The sequence below is a fragment of the Amphibalanus amphitrite genome, unplaced genomic scaffold, assembly GCF_019059575.1.
Source record: "Amphibalanus amphitrite isolate SeventyFive unplaced genomic scaffold, NRLGWU_Aamphi_draft 000674F_arrow, whole genome shotgun sequence".
Taxonomy (NCBI): domain Eukaryota; kingdom Metazoa; phylum Arthropoda; class Thecostraca; order Balanomorpha; family Balanidae; genus Amphibalanus; species Amphibalanus amphitrite.
The window spans coordinates 143,980-165,132 of NW_024882168.1; the positions used below are offsets into that span (position 1 = coordinate 143,980).

Sequence of the window (21,153 nt, forward strand, 5' to 3'; positions counted from 1 at the left end):
GTTAAGTCCCAGACCAAAGACCACAGCGATAAAAACGAGACGGAATCGCAGTCGGACCTGGCCTTGGCGCAACACCTTCCAAAACGTGCGTGCTAAATCCTTCAACAAGCTACCTGATTAAATTTAATGAACGTGATAAATGGCCGTCATCAGAGCGCTGGCAGGTGCATCTGTTTTCATTTAGCCCCTACAGAGACACGGACAGGGCCCTGTGGAGCACGTGCAACACGGACACATGTTACGGGAGTGTCGCGCCGATTCGCTATCCGTTTCACGTGTAGCTACACCTGATACACGGACTGGGAGGGTGTCAAATGATATGTCACCGCTCGGTGGAGACAATACAGACGGCCGACAGGTGATGAGATACATCCAGGGACGCTGTGACGTCATACAAGGTGAGGGGCTACTCAGTGACGTCACTCACAGTCGGCTCTGGCAGACTCTCACCCCAGTTGCAGCCCAGGCAAATCCTGCCGCTGCCACCAAAACTACTGACTGGTCACTAGCAATATGGACTCGACAGAAACACCAGCCTGTCGCTACAAAAATGAAATGGTCACAGAATATCGAACAACAGAATACAACAAAATATAAGCGGCCACAATGCAAAAATCAGTCTCCAGAGAAACTTAATGATGATCCAGGCTTCAATTGGAGAGACACAAATACCACAGGCCAAAATTGACCGCCAAAAATTGCATCGCTGTCGTATTACAGCCGTGTAGAATGTGTCACTGCAAACAAAAACTAGCGGAGAGACGCGAACAGTTGTGCAGAATGTGACCAGTGGACAGTAACGGAATCCGACTGAGAGTGAGAGGAGGAAGACATGAACGAGGTGTCATGTCAGATCCCGGTTCCCTTCTAGAACAAATAAGCTCGTAGCTCCAATGAAAACACGAAAAACAGGCTCAGGAGCCTCAACAACAACCGAAACAAGTCATGGTCAACCTGTCAAGAACCAATTTTCTTCACCGTCACACGTCATATCAGAACCTAATGTCCCACCAAACTGCAATGTTCGACCCCCGGCATTATTTCGTCGGCTGTACAATCACTATCCTCCCATCTTCCTATCAGCAATCGGTGGCTGAAAAATAGCCGATCAACGAGCTCAGCGACAGACGAATGTGTGGACGAAGAAATGGAGAGAGGAGCGTCCGAGAAAGGGAGAGAGAGAGAGAGGGAGGGGAGAAACAGACGTCTCTCCTCTCCCCACACCTTGTGAGGGGAGACCGAGGCTGGGGTATGGGGCGACAGTCTGGAGGGGACGGCAGAAAACAACACGACGCCAGCCAGAGGAGACGGGGAGCGAGGCGTCGACACCGACAACTGTCGGAAACGACTGGGCGTCGGAGGGGAGGGGAGGGGAGGGGCACAGCTGGTGGTTTCCGGGACGGGGCGGCGACACAGCGCGCTGAGACGTCCGGCCGGCGGGTTGGTGACGGGTCTAACATTCAGGAGGAAGCCGCATGTTCCGGTACCTGGAGTGATAGAGTTGTTCCTTGCTCGGAGCGAAACGTCAAGGGCAAAACAACCAGATACAAACGAAGTAAGTGAACGAGACGTCAGATGATCACCCCCTAGCCAAAGACCAAGTTCCTGAGGTCCATATCTCAACAGCATTGAGCTGCAAAAGTCCTCCATGTTACTTCCACCTAAAAAGGATGCAGCGCGATTATCCGATCCCGCCGTACAATTTAATTTCCTGTCTAACCTCCGCCGGGACATCGCAGAGCCTTGCTCCGGAACCATCCGATGCCCTTGCAGCACAGACAAGTTTAACAACAGCGGGATGGTAATAAATACGGCACTTCTGTCCAGTTAGCTCTATTACTAAAGTAAATTTCAGCTCGTCCGACCCCACAGTTCCTCAGAAGCAGTACCGCAGTTCAATGAATCAGCTACTAGTGACGGGTGCAATAGCCAGTCTGGAGCAACTCCTCAGTGGGGCAGTAAAGTCAGACATCTCAGACAGGCAGACAATTCAGACAGTCCAGTAGAATAGCAAACCAGACAGCCAGTCAGACAGACAGTTCAGACAGCTAACTGGTGCTCGGTCAGACAGACATCGCTGATACCGCGATCACGGACCGATATCATAAACGTCACGCTGATTAAATACGGCGGCGATGCAGACGTACACAAATTATCCCAGGAGTGAGAGCGCGACATTACTAACTTGAGATAAGTCAAGGAACACGTCCCGGTCATCTTATCGGTTTTACTGTATTGCATTTATTGCATTTTATTGAAGTCGATAGGTGAAGGGTAGATGATTTATATTCGATTGCATACAAGGTGATCTTGGTGCTTGGAGCTCATTTCACTAGAAGAAACTGCAAAAATATTCATCTAAAACTAAGTTAAAGCCATTAATACCACATATATATATATATATAAGATGATAGTTGTTTGCAATGTGAGTTGTGACTCGCGGCCCAATCTAGTCCAGCGAAATCCTCAGCTGGAAGCGGCATCTACAGATTACAATAAGGCAAAGCATCAAGGATAGATGTCGCCACATTACAGATCAGCACACAACCATTTCAAGGAATAAAATAATTAATTGTCATAGGGTGCTCCATTCAGGGTTAGAGGTGAAATGAGATCAGAGATTGCAGTTGTCTCAAGCTCCTCATGGTCCCAAGTCCCAACTCCCATCCCCCAAACATAATCATAAAATGCCAGTTCTTGGAAAGGTCCTTGACATACAGCTTGATGTTCTGCACAACCCACATGGGTATCAGGCTGCTAAAAAATGGCAAAATGGGAGGTGACTTTAAAAACCAAAATTCAGTCAAACAATTTAATTATTCTAGAATCTAGATCCCCTCAAGAGGGAGGGGGCAAGCCACCCTAGCCCCCCCCCCCCTTGGCTACACCCTGCTAGCCATTAGGGTTCTTTCTTTGCAGATGCTAGGGCATCATTCATTGTTTAGAATTAATTTTTCATTAGCAGACTGCCAACTTCCTCACATTTGTTGGCTTTTCACTTGTTGAATTTACATGGTCTGTTCAGTTCATCAATGAAAAGCCAAGAAAGGCCAGTAAACACCCTTCAAACATGGGAAAACTGGCAGCATGCTGATAAAACTGAAAACATGACAGATTGCAGAACTCTGGTTCAATTTGAAATGGATTTCCAAGTTAGATGCTGCATTGTTGTCCCCTGGATATTTGGAATGGCATGAGTGATGAGAGTTAAACAGAACACTTGCTTTTTTTAAAAACACAAATAATTTAAGTGATACAAATGAATAGCAAAAGATTTCAAGTGTGCAGCTGCAACAAACAATTACATTGTAGTCGTTGAGCTCGCGCAGATTCAACACAAAATAGGCTGGAGTTTCAGCTTAGATTAAAACAATATCATGAGTCTGAGGATCTTAGCATACCTTATGAATTATTGAGTTGACACTTGATGTTTTATGGTCATGCAAACACCGACTTCGGTGGCATCAATGACTCAATATTGATAATCAACCTACTGATATGCCAATTATGCTTCAAATCAAAATATTAATTTCCTCATATAAATCGCACTTGTTACTAATCTTGCTATGAGTGTTATTCTACTTCTGTAGGCGAAATCAGTTACTTTATGCACAGAACTCTAAAAAATGAGGCAAGAAGAGGTAGGTAGTTGGACTGATTTGAAAATAATAACAAAGCAAAAGTAAACAAACAAAAACAATGCCAACACACTCTTAGCGCCAGAAGTTGAGGCGTACATGCCGCACCTGCTACATTTCTTGACAAGTAGCCGCCGCTAAATAAAATATTTGTCATGAGCTGTAAAACAGAGGGACTAAAAAGTTAAATAAGTGCCAAGAGCTTGCTTTAAAAATCATCAATTATCTCATATATGCTTCAACTTTCAGCAGGTGTTATAGGAAGGGCTTCTTTGGGGCGTTTGGTGTCTATAACTTTTTCGGCTGTTTTAATTTTGCGAAGGGCTTTAGAAAAATCCTTTGCAATATTTTCTGACAGCACCCCTCGCACTCTTTCATGCCTGTTGCTCGATAATTAAACCTCATTTAATTATATGAAGCGTTATTTTAAACTCTGAATATAGGCATGCACCATATGATCAATGGATCAATCATTCTATCCTGAATTGTTTTAATTTGGTAGCGCTTTATTTTCTGGGCACTTCTGGATTCATCCGAATGCTGCTCGCTGATTGGTCCACGTCCATGTGACTGGTATACGCATGCGCAGTACGTTGTTTACTTCCGAGGTCAGGCGCAAGATACCTATAAGAAACAGGTAGGTCCGATGTTTTGAGTAAAGCCCACGTAAAGCCCTGGTGACGTCACTGACATTTCTTATATGGAGAATTTCGCCCATAAGAAAAATATTTTACATACGAAAATTTGTATTTCATTCGGAAAAAATACATTCTATCAACTTCATCATGAAACTTATATAATTTAATTAAAAAACTTGAAATCCTTTGAGTGCTTGTCCCAACCCCTGCTATACCTTTGGTCACGTGACTTCCATGATAAACTTTGCGTTTTGCAATGTTATGACTTAAACAGAAGCAATAAATGTTACAAGCGTATTATTTATGATGTTTTAGGCAGCAATCGTGTAATAACATCCTTAAATTATATACATTTTGCTTAAAAGAGGTCACGTGATGTTACCAGATTGTGCTCGGACAGCATCTTCTTGAACTTCGATTTTGAGTACTTTTTACCTTCATTGAGTCCTAATAACGGACGTTTTTAGTTATAAAATGAAGCAATGAATCTATTGAGGGCAAAATTCAATCATTTTTGCACTTTCAAGCCGGGCTATCCTGGCATGAACTTCGGCCGGTTTGTGTGTGAAGCCTATGGTGAAGGGAAAACTTCACGCCCGGCTGACGTCACAGACCTCGGCTACCAAATCGTGTCCGGTGGGGGTCGGTCAGGCGCACACGTGAAATTCCCGCTCTGTTTTCGGAGTAGTGTGGTGGAGTGGGGTGTTGCTGGTGGTGCTCTGATTGTGATCGTTTTTCAGAGATCCTGTCGGCTGGAAGTTTATTTATTTCATAGTCTGCCCCGTTGAGTGAGGTAAGATGTATGCTACTTTCTCTAGGAGCTGGAAAACTGCGTGCTGTTTTCTGTTCGTAGCTTGAGCGGTAAATGTCAAGTTTAAGTCCTAAGAAGATTTCATTGATAAATTTTTCATATTTTTACATAATTTGACATCCTGAATCCAAAAATGATACTCATGTCTCGCAAATAAAAGAAAAAAACATAATCAAACCTGACCTAACCTTACCTATATACCTATAACCTACCAACCTACAACCTACAAACCTACCCTAACCTAACCTAACCTACAAACCTACCTACCTACAACCTAAAACCTACAAACCTACAACCTAACCTAACCTAAAACCTAAAATTTTTGCTGTTTCATATTCGTATCAACAGCGCCACAATTGTAGTTAGGACCTAAACTTGACATATACCGCTTGAGCTGGCGATCCACCGCCCATGGCCGACACCTTCCAAATTGAAATCAAAATATGTGTCATAGGTGAGAACTGGTGAATGTATGATACCAATATTGACTAAACTAATTGGTCTTTCTTCACAGGTACTTTTTGCTCTCAGGGCTGCATATCAGTAGGCGGAACTATGGTCATGAGTACCCAAATATAGGAACGTTCCCATTTTTGGGAACGGAGTTCCCAAATATGGGAACGGGCGTTCCCATTTATGAGAACGGAAGGCAATTTTTCGGCCGTTCTCCCACTAAAACTCAAAAGTGCATCACGTCTCAAAAAAGTGCACGCTGATTTAAGTATCTACTAAATCTCCATAAAGTTATCTTTAATCTGACCGTGGAACAAGGAAATTGACCGTGGAATGATATTTTTAATGATTTTTTGAAAATGACAGAATGGTGGAAATATGGGTTATACGACATTTAGCATGCAATTTTAAGGAAAATGAAGCATTTTTTAGTTTGAGGTAAAGTATAATAATTTTCGCCTGGTTATGAACTTTCATACTATCGACACCAGATGCTGACAAATGCAAGCGAAGACGCGGACGGTCCCGAGGTAATATTGTTGACTTTTGTGTCGGGGCGGACGACCGCGTGGAACGTGAGTGAATTTACCGAGCTACTGTTGTAAACTCAGTTTAAGCGGTTGAAAATTATCCAGCTGTATTTTATCATCCCGGAAAGACATATTTTATTTGAATGCTAGCTGTTTAGAGTTGTTTTATAAGGAGCGTCATGAGCGTGGTTTTTGTCTTCCGTGTTTCTAAGCGTGATCGTTTTGGGGGAATTTCTCTTATATAGCTCGCTCTGTGTGGCTTATTTATAATTTTTATGCTGATTTCGATAATTCCTCGTGCCCATCCTACCAGGCCTTTTGCCACTTACACTCATCAAGAAAGGAAAAAACTAGATTTTCATTGGGACTAGGTGTTTTGAGGGTGTAACATATTCAGCGTTCCCATTTTTGGATACTTCCTTGTACTCGTCAACTATCGGTGATAAACAGACAGGTGCTTGACATGTCTCCACCCTCAGCGCGGACGGTGGATATAGGTATGGAAGACCTTGTTGAACATCGCTGAGCGTTGTGAATTACGTAATCCTGCAGAGGGGGGCGTGCCCGCTGCGAGATCGACGGGAATAAAAGCGCAGAAGACCGGGCGAAACATGCGACGGTCTTGCCGGAAAGGTCATCTGATGATTGTTGCGTTAACAATAATTTGCGGCGTTGGACGTGATGCTTGTTAATGAAAAGAGCCCCTGAAAGGCGTCGGTGAAATCGTTCCCAATTTTGGGTACGCCGTTCCCATAATAAGGAACGCTTGCAGCGCCAGTGTACGAGAGCGTTCCCAAATTTGGGCTCGCGGCCCGGATGATGGACTGCTTTAGAAATAGGGGAACGATTTGAAACTACGATGGGCCTTACAATATCAAACTCTTTCCCAACAATATTGAGACAAATATCAGGCGGTTCACGATCGTTTTATATTTTTTGGACGTCATTTAACGGTTCTTTTTCTTGTTTTAAATAATGCCTACATGGCGTTCCCATATTTGGGTTTATCGTTCCCAAACATGGGAACGAAAATGCGTTCCCGAAAATGGGTACGCTTGACCATAGTTCCGCCTACTGATATTGCCAGTTTGAACTTTGCAAGTGACATCTTGGTTGCAATGGATACCTTCATGGGATGTCTGCTCTGCATTTATCTACTGAGTCTCACCCAGAGGAGCCTTGGAGCTGCATTTAAGGACTACTATAAAGTTATGGGCCTGGACAGAGAGGCTACAAAGAGAGAAATCAAAGAAAGGTTCAAGAAGCTGGCCGTTCTGTACCACCCAGACAAGAACCACTCTCCAGAGGCAGAGGCGCGCTTCTACGAGGTTCAGCAAGCCTTCGAGGTTCTCTCGGATCCAATCCAGAGGGGCATGTTTGACATCAACCTCGGGCTGGCAGAGCGCTACCCAGAGATGGTGGAACGCCACCACGCGCGCGGCGGCCACCGCCGACGGATGCCCGTCTTCAACAACCTCCGCGCCGTGCACGAGGCGGTACCGGACGCGCAGCCCTCCTTCGACAGCGGGAACGTCGTCACCGGGTTCTACGTCGGCATGGATCAGGTGTCGGGCTTCCAGCCGCCGCCGGACCGGATTCTGCGTCCTCGGGGCAGCCTGCGCCTCCCCGAGAGCGGCTGGGACACCGACGACGGCTCCATCACCTGCAGCACCTTCAAGGAGGAGGGCGTGGACGGCCGGGCTCACCTGCACACGCAGTGTAGTTAATACCTACGGCTGTGCTGTCGATCTGAGATCGTCTCCGCACTCCGCGGTGCTGTGCCACTCGTGTTGTTCAGCCGGCTGTGAATGCCCAGAACTCGTGGATGCTTTCAGGGACTGTGGGAAGGGCTGTTGCGGTCTGAACCGGTGGATTCTTTCAGGGAGGCGGGAGGTGGATTCTTGCGGGGAGTGTGGGAACTCTGCTGGGCGCACAGCCGCGGGTCGGGCAAGTGTACAAATGTCCTCTCATGACGGGTCAGAGCTATATGTATAGGTAGATTATAGCTGTGTGTTAGCCGTGAGCCCGCTCTAACTGCTACGGTTTTTGTAACCGCGGTCCGCGCCGACTGACGCACCGAGCTTTGACAAACTCTTATCGGACATTGTTAAAGACAACCTGCTACCAAATAGTTCCTTGTAGAATGTTTATTAGCTATTTGTTTAGTATCACACTAGATCCGTAGCTGCAAGAAGGCGCTCTGTTGCCTGTAACCTGCGTGGTAGCCGTTCCCGATCCCGTTTCTGACTTCGGTGAGCGATTTAGAAACGTTTTGGACTAAGCTGCCAGCAGCCAGCGGGTCGGTTGTTTTCAGCGGATATTATATAGAGTCTTTCTCCCGCGCGCGGTGCTCCTGTGCCATGTGAAGCATGCTGTCGAATACCTCTGATGCCGGCCCGTGTTTTACTTAATGACGGCGGCCAGTCTTTCGTAAAATATATTCGGTTTGTTCTACTGTAATTTTGTCTGGAAGCTATTTCATGACTGGAACGAACGAACGGTACGAAACGAACGATTAAATTGCCGATCCCCCATTCGCCGTATCAACCTTTATCAACTTAACGCACTCCGGCGACCTTGTATTGCACATATCCGAACGCAAAACCCGTACAGTGACAACTGACAACGCCTACACATATTCTCAGCGGTCCCTGAAGCCGCCGTTGACCGCACTGACAGACAACCCCCCCCCCCCCCCCCGAGCGGTGGCGTGCCAGACAACACAACATTTGACCGTCTCTTCACTATGACCAGAGCTTGACCTTACGAGCCAAGTCTCGGGATTCCATTTCGTTGTCAGTGATGTTAATAATTAAGGCTATCGAATAACTATCGAATGTACCTACGCTTATTGGTCAGCCCGTGCCACGAGTGAACACAACAGCTCAGATCAGCGCAGAACAGGAGACGCTAGCGGACCGCCAATGGCGCTCGTTTGTACAGAGGTATCACTTTGTGCATGCGTGCAAACACCTACTGACTAGAGCTAACTGCACAACTAGTTCTACATGTCACCAAGTTGTAGAAACATTGGACGGTAATATCACTGTAGGTTTCTGTTTTCGTATGAACGGCGAGCGCTAGCAATTTACACCAGAGGCGGATCCAGCTCAGAGGTTTGGGGGGGGGGGGCAAACCATAAAAATTTATCGATTCTTTCCATGCATCGTCCATAGGCGTAATGTTAAAATCATGCCGTTTGGGGGGGGGGGGGGCAAATGCCCATTTTGCCCCCCCCCCCCCCCTGGATCCGCCACTGATTTACACGATCACAAAACTATGAAGACCACAATTATCGCGCGCTCGCGGTGATTTGCGAAGCTTACGCACTCAACTTCAGTAATCTAGCTTATTGACAATAAACGGCAGCCAACTCTCTCAACAATGTTGAACTGTAGCGCTTATTATACAAATATCACGAACAGCGAGCGCTTTTTACATAACTTTTTACATAGCCGAACGCTTTCGAAATTTCCGTGAACAGACATTTAGCAACCGTGCCGACGAACATCAGCTGACGTGTACAAAGTTATGACGTCATCAGGCGTGACGTGTACCAACTACGAACGTCATGACGTCATCGTATTATGTGGGCGGTGCACTAATGGATATGTGTAATTCGGGCTCCCCTCACATGGCTTCAGCCCTGAGTGACTAGATTTGAGATCAAGCGGGCACGTTTTGTACGAACATCAACAAGTGCATGACTAGCGACTGGCCGGTCTCGGATCAATACTTGTTGTCATTAACTACCAACAGGACCAAAGGCGCACTAGTGCTCAACAACGTCACCATATTCCCTGCGAGTGAAGTGAATCACACAGAAACAATGCGAGAAGCGTCGCGTGAGAAATCACAGTGTGCACGTGGAAAAACCCGCGCGTCGCAGTGGCTGCCTCAATCCTTCCCTGCAGCTGCCTTTCCCTGTACCACCGCCACGCCATCACAATAGTGGAGATCTTACATAATCACAACTAGTGGTCATTACACGTTCTGAATATGACACGTCACCTAAAGCCACGGACGGTATCACGAAAAAGCCTGAGTGCAGTTTACAACGAGGTGCCCTGGTGCTATCACAGGTGACTGATGTGATCATATAACACGACGTGATACTGACGGTCATCGTGTGTCACTTCTTCGTTCACCACATCTACCAATGATGGCCATTATCACACGTAGCTATTACACGTAGCAGTGGCAAGTATTTCACGTGGGTTCTCCAGTCATTATAAGTGGCTACGTGATCCCGGTGGTCCTCACTCGTTGCTGCTGTGAATATCCAACACGTGGCTGCTGTGTTGAAATCACACGTGGCCCTGACGGCCATCACATCACTCGTGGCTTTAACGGTCATCACACGTGGCACTCACTCGTGGCTGCTGCGTATATAACACGTGGCTGCTGACTGTCATCACACGTGATATCACCCGCGGCACTCACTGGTTCTCACACGTGGCTGCTGCGCACGGGCGGCCCGGAGAAGACGGGGTAGCCGAGCGGCGGGTCGGCCGCCTGCACGGTCAGGTTACGGAGGATCATCGGGTGCGCCTGTCGGGGCAGAGAGACCGTTGTCATACAAAGGGCAGTATGGAGCGATAGTGGGTGGAAACGGCGGACTTAATTTCGGAGTTCGGAGGTGCAAACATGAGCACATGGAGAATTAGTCTATGGCGACTCAGGAACGCCATCAAGCATGACTGAAACGTCTTGCGAACCAGGTTATTAGCAACCAATGTCACCAACAAACAAGACGCACGACCCAAACAGGTGACTGGTCATAGGCACCTCACACAGCAGCTGTCTGTGGTAACCTCGGTATCGTCTATTTACCCTGTATCCTTGCTGTCGTAAGTGCACTTTACCTCGCCCGTACCCGTCCGTACGCGTCTGCATGTATTTATAATACCTGTCTGTGCCAGTCAGCAACAGTTATCAGTACCCGATCGTACCTGAATGCTGTACCGCTCCTCGTCGTCATTGGTGACGTACAGCAGCTCCAGCGCCAGACTGGCCCAGACTCCTCGGACCAGCTCGGCGCTCAGACTGCCCACCGAGACAGTCTGGTCGCCCAGACTCAGCAGATGCGACGTGTAGGTGTTCTGGGGAGATGGCGAAGGGAGGGGTTATCGCAAATCCCGCAACGCATACACGAAGCCCGCCGTTTGCGAGACGTGTATGTGTTTGGAGAATGGATAATTATTATATGGCCGAGAGTGAGGCATTTGCATTTACAACATGCATGGCTCCGTTATCACGCATCATTTACGACAGAATATCCGAATAGACTTCGCTTGGTTGAACAATGCGAGGAAAAGAGGCAAAGTAAATACGAAGTCGCATCATCTGCACCTCTACCCCGCATATGAAGCTGAAGTCTCACTCCAGAATATATTACCCGTGATACTCGAATCATCATCACATGCATACACTTTCAACCAACTGGCGTCTAACCATCACACCCCTGATATTCTGAACTGTTAACCTCCCCCAACTCTGAAACTCTGACCTCTCACCATATCAGCCCAGACCCTCTCTCGCCCCACCCTCTCACCCTGGAGTCATCATATCCGAGCGAGAACAGTGACGGTTTGTGCTGAAGGACCGCCTGCCGCCAGCCGGGGTCCGAGTCCAGTCCGATGTACCAGTCGGTGCTGTACTCCTCCAGCGTGTCCAGGAGCTCGTCGTCAGAGTCGAACCCGCCCAGCAGGATCGAGTCGAGCGCCAACTTCACAGACCACCTGGACGGGGAGGTGGTGGTGAGGAACCGAGACCGAATTTGAGGAAGGCACGGCTGCAATAATTATGTCAGAGAGAAAATTCGGGAAATGTGCATACGGAAAATGGGGGAAAACAATAACATTTAGACTGCCAAGTGAGAGTGCTCTGGAAATTTGGATGTTCTTATCTCATCTGAACACGATATCGGCTGCAGTACAGAAAAAAGTTCGTTAAACATGCGTATTGCGTATGAAAGTGGAGCTGTTACCGGTCTGTCGCCATTGATAACATCACAAGTGATCGGTGATCAACGCTGTCAGCAGCTCTGTCGCTTTCGGGCAGAGTCGACAACTACTGACCTGTAGGCTCTCCGTGCCAGTGCTGCGACCACCGGCGCCCCTCGCAGCCAGGTACCGGCCGGGGTATCCGGAGCGCCGCCCTCTCTATACAGGGACAGCACTCGGGCCGGGGACGAGCCCACCTGGAGCTAGGGAGGGGAGGGGGGGGGGGAGTTGCACCGGGTTAGGGTATCACAGGGGTGTCCGGGGCGCCGCCCTCTCTATACAGGGACAGCACGCGGGCCGGGGACGAGCCCACCTGGAGCTGGGGAGGGAGTTACAACGGGTGAGGGTATCAAAGGGGTGTGTCTGGAGCGTCCCCCCCCCCCCCGCCCTCTCTATACAGGGCCAGCACGCGGGCCGGGGAGGAGCCCACCTGGAGCTGGGGGGGGGGGGGAGTTACACACCGGGTTAGGATATCTCAGGGGTGTCCGGAGCACCGCCCTCTTTGTACAGGGCCAGCACACGGGCCGGAGAGGAGCCCAACTGGAGCTGGGGAAAGTGGGAGAGGGTGAGCTGTGGTGGTCATACCAGGTCAGAGAGGCATATCAAGGTCGAGTGTAACGGACGAAACTGGAAAGTTAGCTGACAGCTGGTGCATGACATTTACAGTGGACTGTGACAGTGTGACATGTCAGCTGTCTGAAAGGTCTGTGACAGCTTAGACAGGTTAGACACTCAACCGCCCAGCAAAGCAGGAAATGTTGATCATAAATGCCAAAATACAATTAATTTAAAACAGTGCGATTGCGTACAGCTTTATGAGTTGAAAGAATTACAATGTCAGACACCGCGGTGGTGCCTGGCTGTCAAATAATTACTTGCGTTATCACTCCCTAAACACCAATTATGACTAATCCCAAAAATGAAAGGCAAATAAATGCGATACGATCCCGCACACCCTCCGACCCCACTGACCTGCCTGGCGGTGCCGTGGTACGCCGAGTCCACCAGCTGACACACCACTCTGTGATTCTCCATCACTCTCTCCACGGCCGCGTCCCCTCCCAGACTCTCCACCGGGTCGGTCGCCGCCGCGCCCACCACCGTCTCTGTCAGCGACTGCCCCTTGGCCGCCTTCTGTGCCTCCTTCTCGAGTAGTGAGGTGACAGTCTGTACCCAGAACTGCCGAGGGAATGGAGAGGACAGTTCGGTGTTGAGCGGAGGCGCCGCCAGGGTCCACACTGCCGGGGGAGTCAGGCGGCGCGCCGCGGCGGTCGGTGGGGGCGGCACGGACGGCGCGGAGGGTATCAGGGGCTGCCAGGCGGCGCGGGAGGGTCGCCGAGACGAGCTGACGCGGCCGACAGAGGCGGTCACAGAGCCATGGGTCGAGCCGGGCGGAGTGTCCCTCTCGGAGCCGGGCGCCGGGGCGACCCGAGAGCCGCTGCGTAGACGGCTGGGGCGCCGGCTGGGGGTGGTGGTCACCGACCCGGCGCCGGAGGGGGCACGTCGCGGCGGGGACGGGCGCGAGGAGGTCGGTATCGGCGGCAGCTGCGTGGAGCGGCGGGGGGAGGCCGGCGCGCCCGTCCCAGACGGAGACCCGGCCGGCGGGCCGACCATGATGGTCGTACTCGACACGAGAGGAGGCGGCGGCGGCGCGGTACCCTCTCCCTCCGACCCCGGCGAGCCGTCATCCGCGTCCAGCACCTGTCTGAGCCAGGGCGCCGCTCCCAGCGCCACCCCGGCCGGCTTCTGCGGCTCGAACAGCAGCAGAGAGCCCTGCGAGCCGTCCGACCACTCCGCCACCTCTCCGAGCAGAGCCGGCGGCGCCGGGGAGCTGAGCGCCGTCTTATAGCGCTCCATGCTGTCCGCGCGGGCCGTGTTCTTCCCACCGGCCGTGTCACTACTCTGCACCGCCTTGGCGAGCAGCTTCTGCTCCTCCGCTACCGCGTCAGTGGTGAGGAGGTGCTGCACCAGCGTCCAGGCCAGCACCTTGGGGAACAGCTCCTCCACCGCGGCCAGAGTGGCAGAGTTGTCGATCACTCCCGTCAGCTGACTGCGAGCGTCCGAGTACCCCGGCACGTGCAGCTGGGTGAGAGGTGTGAGCGCATGGAACCAGAACGGTGCCAGAGGACTGGCCGACTCGGCTGAACGCTCCTCGTCGAAGGCGCAGTCGAAGATGGCGTCCACGCGCGTAGCCTCGGCGGCGTGACAGGACGTCTCCTGGAGCTCCAGACCCTGACGACGGGAGGGGACGGGTTACTGAGAGAGCTAGCGATGGATCGAGCCAGATGGAGGTCCAGATCACAGACAGCAGAAGAAAACGCATATTAGAACATAAGCTACAAGCTATTACATGTAGTTCGTACCAGGCAATGTCATGCGTACGGGGCAGTAATCCATCGGATTAATTTAAGTCGTTTATCGCTGTTAAATAAACAAGCTCGGAGGCTTATCGATCTTTTAAGCTCTTGAATTGATTGCTTTTTGCCAGCGAGGGACGAATTCATCACATACCTTGATGCAGAAGTAGATGTATGCGTTTCCCATTTCGGCGACATAGATCCACATGAGCCTGTCTTCAAACCGGAGCAGCAGATAGTCCCCGGGCTGGATAAACCCTGAAAGCCGCAACGCATCGATCATTAATGTCTGTCGAAACATCTACATTCTTCAGCGGCGCAGCAGAGTGGCAGGCTATAATCGTAGCATAACAGACACTCGACAATCATGGCAATCTTCCCTCAACGATCGTTTCAACAAATAATCATAGATAAAGCCAAAGGAACTATTAAATATCCGCGTTCGCCAAAAGAAGGCACGGCTCTTGGCTAGTCCGTATAGAGATACATTTCCCATGCGATTTACTAAGAAATCCGTGCACAAATCAGTCCCATCCTTCCTTCTCACCGGCACATCCGTCCCAGACGGCCCTCCCCAGCACGTCTGCGGTCGGAGCCGACATCTGCTGGTAATACACGGCGTCTGGACCGGCGGTCTGGGGCGCCGCCGGCACCCGGCCCGCCGGCCGACGGGGGAAGGTGGCCACGAACAGGGGTAGCGTGCAGACGGGGAGGAGGGGGGCAGAGAACAGACAGGAGAGCGCCAGCAGGCCGGCAGTGATGGGTAGCAGAGCCGTGTTCAGCGCTGGAACAGAGAGAACACAAAGAAATACTGAGCATGGATGACGAGATCGTTCGCGACGAGATACAAAACAACGTAGTGGATGCAAGGCAATACGTTTTGGGAAATCATGTAGCAGCTTAAGTTAGCAAGGAGTTCTGTCTGTCGATAGTCCACGATCAACTCCCCACCCAGTTACATCCCATAAGGACGGTCCCGCTCAGCAGCAGTCAGCATTTAGCACCTACACACCCTCTCAAGTCTCAAACCGACCCCCCCCCCCCCCCATCAACTCACCGAACAGCACGTGAGCGCGTCTCCTCTCCTTCACGCTCAGCCACGACGAGAGCAGCACGGCCGCCATGTAGAGCTTCCCCCGCAGCTGAGTCAGTCGGTCCCTCAGAGCGCTGGCGGCCGTTAGTACGAACTCCGGCCGCCAGGCGGCAGCAGTGGGCCACAGCAGACGCACCAGGAACACCAGAGCGGTCTCCGGCAGGGCGGCCTCCGTGTTCTGCCACACCTGTGTCAGGGGGAGGGGGAGTGAACAAAAACAGCAGACCCCAGGACGATCTACGGCAGGACCGATAGTTAGTCGAGGCAGCAAAAGAAGTGCAGCTAGCACAAGTGACTTGCAACCGCGCATTATGACATAAAACAATAAAACATCACGAACGATCGACCAACGACCTCCTTTCCTTCAGCTCTAGTTGAGACCGTTCTACATCACAATCACACGCCTGCCACACCTTCCAGAGGTTCCCGCCATACTCAGAACACTCGAAATCTCCACCTACCCATCGGTAGCAGCGCGCCAGGCACACGGCTGACAGCAGGTCCTCCGGTGAGCCGCGGGGCGGGCGGTCCGCCGCCGCCGCCTCGATCTCCCAGGCGATGAACAGAGTTAGCAGCAGAGGCGCACCTGTGGTGAATGAGAGAAGAGAGGTCAGTCACAGTGTGTTACGTCGCAAGATGGATATTGGGTCGATACCAGAACTAGATGCTAGAAAGTTGAGGTAATGCAGATATAAAACGTATGTAACTATCGATGACAAAATATTAAACTTGACCATTATGGGCAGTGTGATAACGTCTCTCATAACCATGGATTCATCCCGAATGCCCGTCCTTCTTTGTTTAATCGGGGTTTAGTGCGCGTTGATTGCTATATTCATTTCGCGCCCTTTAGGTTGGTCACCGTCACATACCGAGTTCCACCGACCGAGCTCGCCACGGTTCCCGTCTCACCGAGTGTGTGCAGCCGCAGTCCGGCGGCGCGCACCCAGCCTGTGACCCCCCGACCGGCGGCCGGACGGTACAGACAGTTCCTCAGCAGACCGGCGCAGTACACCCGCTGCAGTTCCACGAACACCGCTCGGCCGGCGGCCAGCGCCAGCAGCGCGGCGCCCAGCGACGGCAGCGCCCCTGGCGGCGGCCGGCGGAGGCTACCCGCGGCGGTCACCGCGCCGGTCGCAGCGCAGCAGACCGCGGGGTAGAGCAGGGAGCGCCACCAGCCGCCGGGGAGAGAGGGTGGGCGCCGGCGGCAGAGGCTGACCGCAGCGCACCACAGCCACTGCAGGAGACCGACTGTGGGCAGACACGGGGGTAGAGAGGGGTCAGAGTGACAGCCCGGGATGGAAGGGAATCGTATCAACGCCTGTTGCAGTCCTTGTTGAAACATTGAGCTGCTGTGTTAGCTGCCGCTTAGCGTCACTCGTCAGATTACCACATGCTACTGATGTCTCGCTAAGGAACTAAAAACCACCTAGCATTAATCGACCAATATAAAAAGGTTGACTAATGCGTCTCCTCAACGTCATAATATGGCTCCAATATTGATCAAGAATGCACTCTCAAGATGACGCCATACATAAACATTACATAACGCATCGCAAGACGCAAACGCACTCAGGTGGACCCTTGAACTCCACTTCGAATTCGTGCAGACAACTATGACGCTAAGGTGTAACCGTGAGTCCCCTCTGCGAGTGACTGCCTCGTAGAGCTATGACGGAGATTCTCCGATTGACTACGACAGCCGCAGACTTCTTGTGATAAACAAAGCACTAACCGACGTCTGCGCTGAGCAGGCAGCCTCCCACTGCGGCGGGTAGCAGCCGGTCGGCCGAGGGGATGCAGCAGAGAGGGACGGCCAGGGCGGCAGCCAGCAGCAGCTGCACCGCCAACCGGGACGGCGTCACACAGGGAGAGCCGCCGCACAGCAGAATCTGAGGGAGATGGAAGGGCATGGGGTTAGATACAGGAGCTGCACCGCCAGCCGGGACGACGTCACACAGGGAGAGCCGCCGCACAGCAGAATCTGAGGGAGATGAGAGGGCATGGGGTTAGATACAGGAGCTGCAGCGCCAACCGGGACGACGTCACACAGGGAGAGCCGCCGCACAGCAGAATCTGAGGGACGGGGGATGGGGTCAGAGATGACAGAATTTGAGATACGATAACACAGCAGAATCCGAGACAGGACGGTTAAAAGACAAAGTGCAAATGACGGTCAAGAGTCAAGAGAGCAGCCCTGTAGAAACTGCAACTCACCAGCACATCCCCGAAAAAAATGAAAGGTTGTTCTGGCATAGCGTGTTATCAGCAGCCTACTTATCCACAAGCCCGTTTAAAATCTTTTTTGAGTCAGGTAGAACTTTACGTCCACTCAAAACTCACCAGCGTCTGTTCTGAGAGCCACCCGAAGGCCACATCCATCGGCGGGATGACCCCGAACAGCCAGAGCAGCGGCAGCGCGCACATCGTCAGGCGAGCCACCACGTCACAGGTGATCAGCCAGTCGGGGGTCGGAGAGGGCCACCTGCAGGAGAAGGGAGAGGTCAGAGGTCAGCACAGGAGACTAGGTCACAGGTCGGGAACCCAAGTACAACAAACAGTGAATTATCTTGAATGCATGCATGGCTAACAGACATAGGGAATGGCCTAAACACCAGGGTGACGAAAATGAGTGACCTGCTATTTGCTAAACATTTAAGCAAATGCATCCGAACGAGGCACCTTGCTGGCGACAAAAACCCAGACTTCAAAGTTCAAACATGTTTCACTAGCGAGCAATGATACACCATCACACAACTGAGCCACGTCATCCCTCGTCCGTCACCCTGCCCACTCACCCGTGTTGGATGAACAGCAGCGGCGCCGACAGCAGCAGCAGGTGGAGTGGCCGGTTCAGAGCGGCCACCTCCCAGTCATCCAGTGCTCGCAGCGCGGCCGGTTCGGGGGGCCGCGCCACCGTCACCGAGTACAGGCCCGTGCAGACGCTGAGCCAGCCGAGCACCGGGAACAGGACCACCAGAGCGGCGCCGTGGCGGGACACCGCCGGGAGGGTGTCTGGGGAGAGGGCGACGGCGGCGGCTGCAGCGGCCAGACCCGCCGCCAGAGGGTGGAGCGCCAGGCTCACCATCCGCCGTTTGGCCGGTATGATGAACGCCCAGGTGGAGGGGTGGCAGACCCCCTCAAACACCACCTCATCATCCTGCGCGAGGATGTTTGTCTTGACGTCCCTCTGCGCGGCCGAGCGGCGCTCCGTCAGCACCCCCACAATCTGCAGGGTAAGGGAGAGTAGCGCGGCGCCCGCACCGACCAGCGGGGCGGCCAGCCGGGCGCGCAGCAGCAGCGTGAGCGGCACGCCGAGCAGCGCCGGCGCCAGCAGCAGCAGCAGCTGCAGCAGCGGCACGTAGAGCGGCGCGGCGAACGGCAGCCGCAGCCGCGCGCCGCCGGCCGCCGTCTGCGCCAGACGACGCCACAGGTACTCCCGCTTGTAGTCGTTGATGACGTTCAGGTTTGGAGCGTCCATCGTGAGGATCAGGTGGCAGTGTGGGGCATCCAGGGACTCCCAAACAGACGAAGAACTTGTGGTCTTGGCTGATGCTTCATTTTCACTTCAGTGACTTCAGATGGCCATCAGAGTTAACCCAGATGGCGAACATGACAGAAAACTTGTCTCTGGAGTCTGGGCTGGCCTCTTTGGGTGCACACATCATTTACTTCAAATAAGTCATGCATTCAACTTACACAGCTTGAGTAGTATGGAATGGACCCATTTAGGTCAGATTCAACTGGTCCATAGAAGCAAGTACAACCTTATGACAATACCAATTCCCATGGCATGGATTCATCTTGATTAGCTTACAAGTCAGCCTGCAAAAAAGGGTATAAAATATGACATAAATTGGTGACTGAGCTTGCCAACTAAATAGCTTAGTGGGGGAGATAATCCAACTTCTAAGCATGTCAGTGATGAGGTCCTTGTTGGAGACACTCATATGCTTAACACTTGCTCCAGAAGTCCTGACAGACTACCAGAGCTCCCCAGGTCAGTACTCCAGTGGTGTGTGCCATAAATCAACTTAAAGTGGGAATCTAGTGGGCAATAAGCAAACCATGTTGAACAGATGAATTAATCATGCTCTGTACACCAGCTTTCTTGAAGATGCAGAACACAACCACCCTTGTGGCCCACTAGTTCTGCAGGGTATACCAATCTTTAGTCTAATTTGAATCCCATGCTGCAAACAGTGCAATCTGCAGACTGATATTGATGCTGTGATTAATTGGCTAGGCTCTAATGTGATGCATACTGTGGCCACAGCCTGTCTGAAATAATGTTAAATAGATATTCTCAATACAACAATCACCATGCAAGGTCCAGTGGGTAAGCTTTGTTCAGCCACTGGTGGTAGACCTCTAATGAGAAAATTACAAATGTTCTCATGATGGTAGGTAAAGGAAAACTGAGGTTGTTGCAAGAAAGCATACCAATAGTACCTTATATTAATTTCTCTCATAGAGTGATATACCTAGATACAGCACACAGCAAAAGCTTCCCTTTCCATTGATATTAAAATTAAGAAACACTTGAACTCATAATCATATTAACACAAAGTCTTGAAATTATTCACACATAACCTACAGAAATCCCAAATTTTGAGCCTACATTTTAGATAATCATCTGAATATAATTGGGACTGGGAGATATAATGGCATGGATTTAGGCCTGGACACAGTCTCAAGATGGGCCCAGCTTCCTGCAGATGCCAAAAAGATGTGAACATTTCAGTTTGCAGAGGCAGGAGCCAACATTTGCTTCACACAGAAACATTTGTGGAGTTGCTGAAGTTTTTTTTCTTTGGCAAGTTTTCACTTTCCCAGTTTTTTTTCCTGGAAAGCCGAAAGTGAAGCAGCAGTGCCAGGACGTCGTGTACTCTTATAGCTCAGACATCTAAAAAAAAAACACTTCAGTTTGGGAAGTTGGGCCAGTGATCAAAATAAACATTGGGTAATTGAATGCACTGAAATCATCATCAGCCTGTGACTTGCATGAATACTTATATTAACCCGGTTTACATAGCATATTTGACGAGGCTCTAGCTCGTTTATTTGGCGATAATTTCGATGCAGTGGTCTTCAAATATTTAGAAGGGATCATTTTGTAAATTGTTAAGCACCATTGGCATCTTTTGCAACGTCATGGACGGAGATATAGGCTTGCAACAAGCCCTATGTAAACGCGTCTATTGAGACAATGCTTGTATCAGTATGGCACAAGGAGACCAACACGCTTTTAAAAAGGAAACACATGTGAAAAGTGCATAACAAAATTACAGCATTATCCAATAATTCAAGCAGATGACAACAACTTACCTCAATTTACAGCACCTTAGCGTTGTTTGTTCGTTGTTTACAATTCTATATAGGGCCTTGGTTTGCAATATTGTTTGTTTATTGTTTGTTTGCTTATTTGTCAAAGTAAACATATTTGGCGCAGATAATACAAACAGAAGAATTCCAAGCTCATTCTGTTCACTAACAGGTTTTGTGTGTTCGCAAACCAAAATCAAAGAAAATTTTTCCTCGTTGCTAAGCAACAACTTCTAAAAGCTCTATGAGTGTTACAAGTCGAACAGGGCAAAAATGCCTCCCCTCATTTGTAAGAAAATATAT

At 50.7% G+C, this 21,153-nt stretch overlaps 3 protein-coding genes and 1 long non-coding RNA gene across 8 annotated transcripts in view; 1 reads left to right on the forward strand and 3 right to left on the reverse strand.

The window, feature by feature from the left end:
• LOC122364396 (interference hedgehog-like) overlaps positions 1-4,101 on the reverse strand; it is a 54,463-nt gene extending 50,362 nt beyond the window's left edge. Inside the window, exon 1 of one of the 2 annotated variants that reach the window (XM_043334719.1) lies at positions 4,090-4,101. The gene's annotated coding sequence lies outside the window, so the exon portion shown is untranslated. Of the gene's footprint in view, positions 1-3,401; positions 3,734-4,089 lie in introns of those variants that run through there. The other variant, XM_043334718.1, reaches the window with a different exon arrangement.
• An 806-nt stretch (positions 4,102-4,907) lies between these two features.
• LOC122364405 (dnaJ homolog subfamily C member 16-like) lies at positions 4,908-8,522 on the forward strand. Of its 4 annotated transcripts, XM_043334730.1 has the most exons (3): positions 4,919-5,069; positions 5,602-5,624; positions 7,148-8,522. In XM_043334730.1, the coding sequence occupies exon 3, from the start codon at positions 7,189-7,191 to the stop codon at positions 7,795-7,797; it is 609 nt and encodes a 202-aa protein (XP_043190665.1). In that variant the 5' UTR covers positions 4,919-5,069; positions 5,602-5,624; positions 7,148-7,188; the 3' UTR covers positions 7,798-8,522. The 4 variants fall into 4 exon arrangements, with proteins under 4 accessions (XP_043190664.1, XP_043190665.1, XP_043190663.1 ...); XM_043334729.1 differs by lacking the exon at positions 5,602-5,624 and having other exon boundaries at positions 4,908-5,069; positions 7,158-8,522; XM_043334728.1 differs by lacking the exon at positions 5,602-5,624 and having other exon boundaries at positions 4,932-5,069; positions 7,173-8,522.
• An 808-nt stretch (positions 8,523-9,330) lies between these two features.
• Positions 9,331-12,289, reverse strand: LOC122364387. The gene is made up of 4 exons (XR_006253546.1): positions 12,151-12,289; positions 11,625-11,811; positions 11,023-11,172; positions 9,331-10,621 (listed from the first exon to the last, which is right to left on the reverse strand). It is a non-coding gene; the product is annotated as an uncharacterized LOC122364387 (long non-coding RNA).
• A 24-nt stretch (positions 12,290-12,313) lies between these two features.
• Positions 12,314-18,874, reverse strand: LOC122364388 (pecanex-like protein 4). Its single transcript, XM_043334698.1, has 12 exons — positions 18,324-18,874; positions 17,869-18,010; positions 17,575-17,601; positions 17,261-17,417; positions 16,745-16,776; positions 16,438-16,543; positions 15,987-16,111; positions 15,490-15,712; positions 14,980-15,216; positions 14,587-14,690; positions 13,048-14,307; positions 12,314-12,394 (listed from the first exon to the last, which is right to left on the reverse strand). The coding sequence occupies exons 1-12, from the start codon at positions 18,611-18,613 to the stop codon at positions 12,314-12,316; spliced, it is 2,784 nt and encodes a 927-aa protein (XP_043190633.1). The 5' UTR covers positions 18,614-18,874.
• Positions 18,875-21,153: the final 2,279 nt, after the last annotated feature.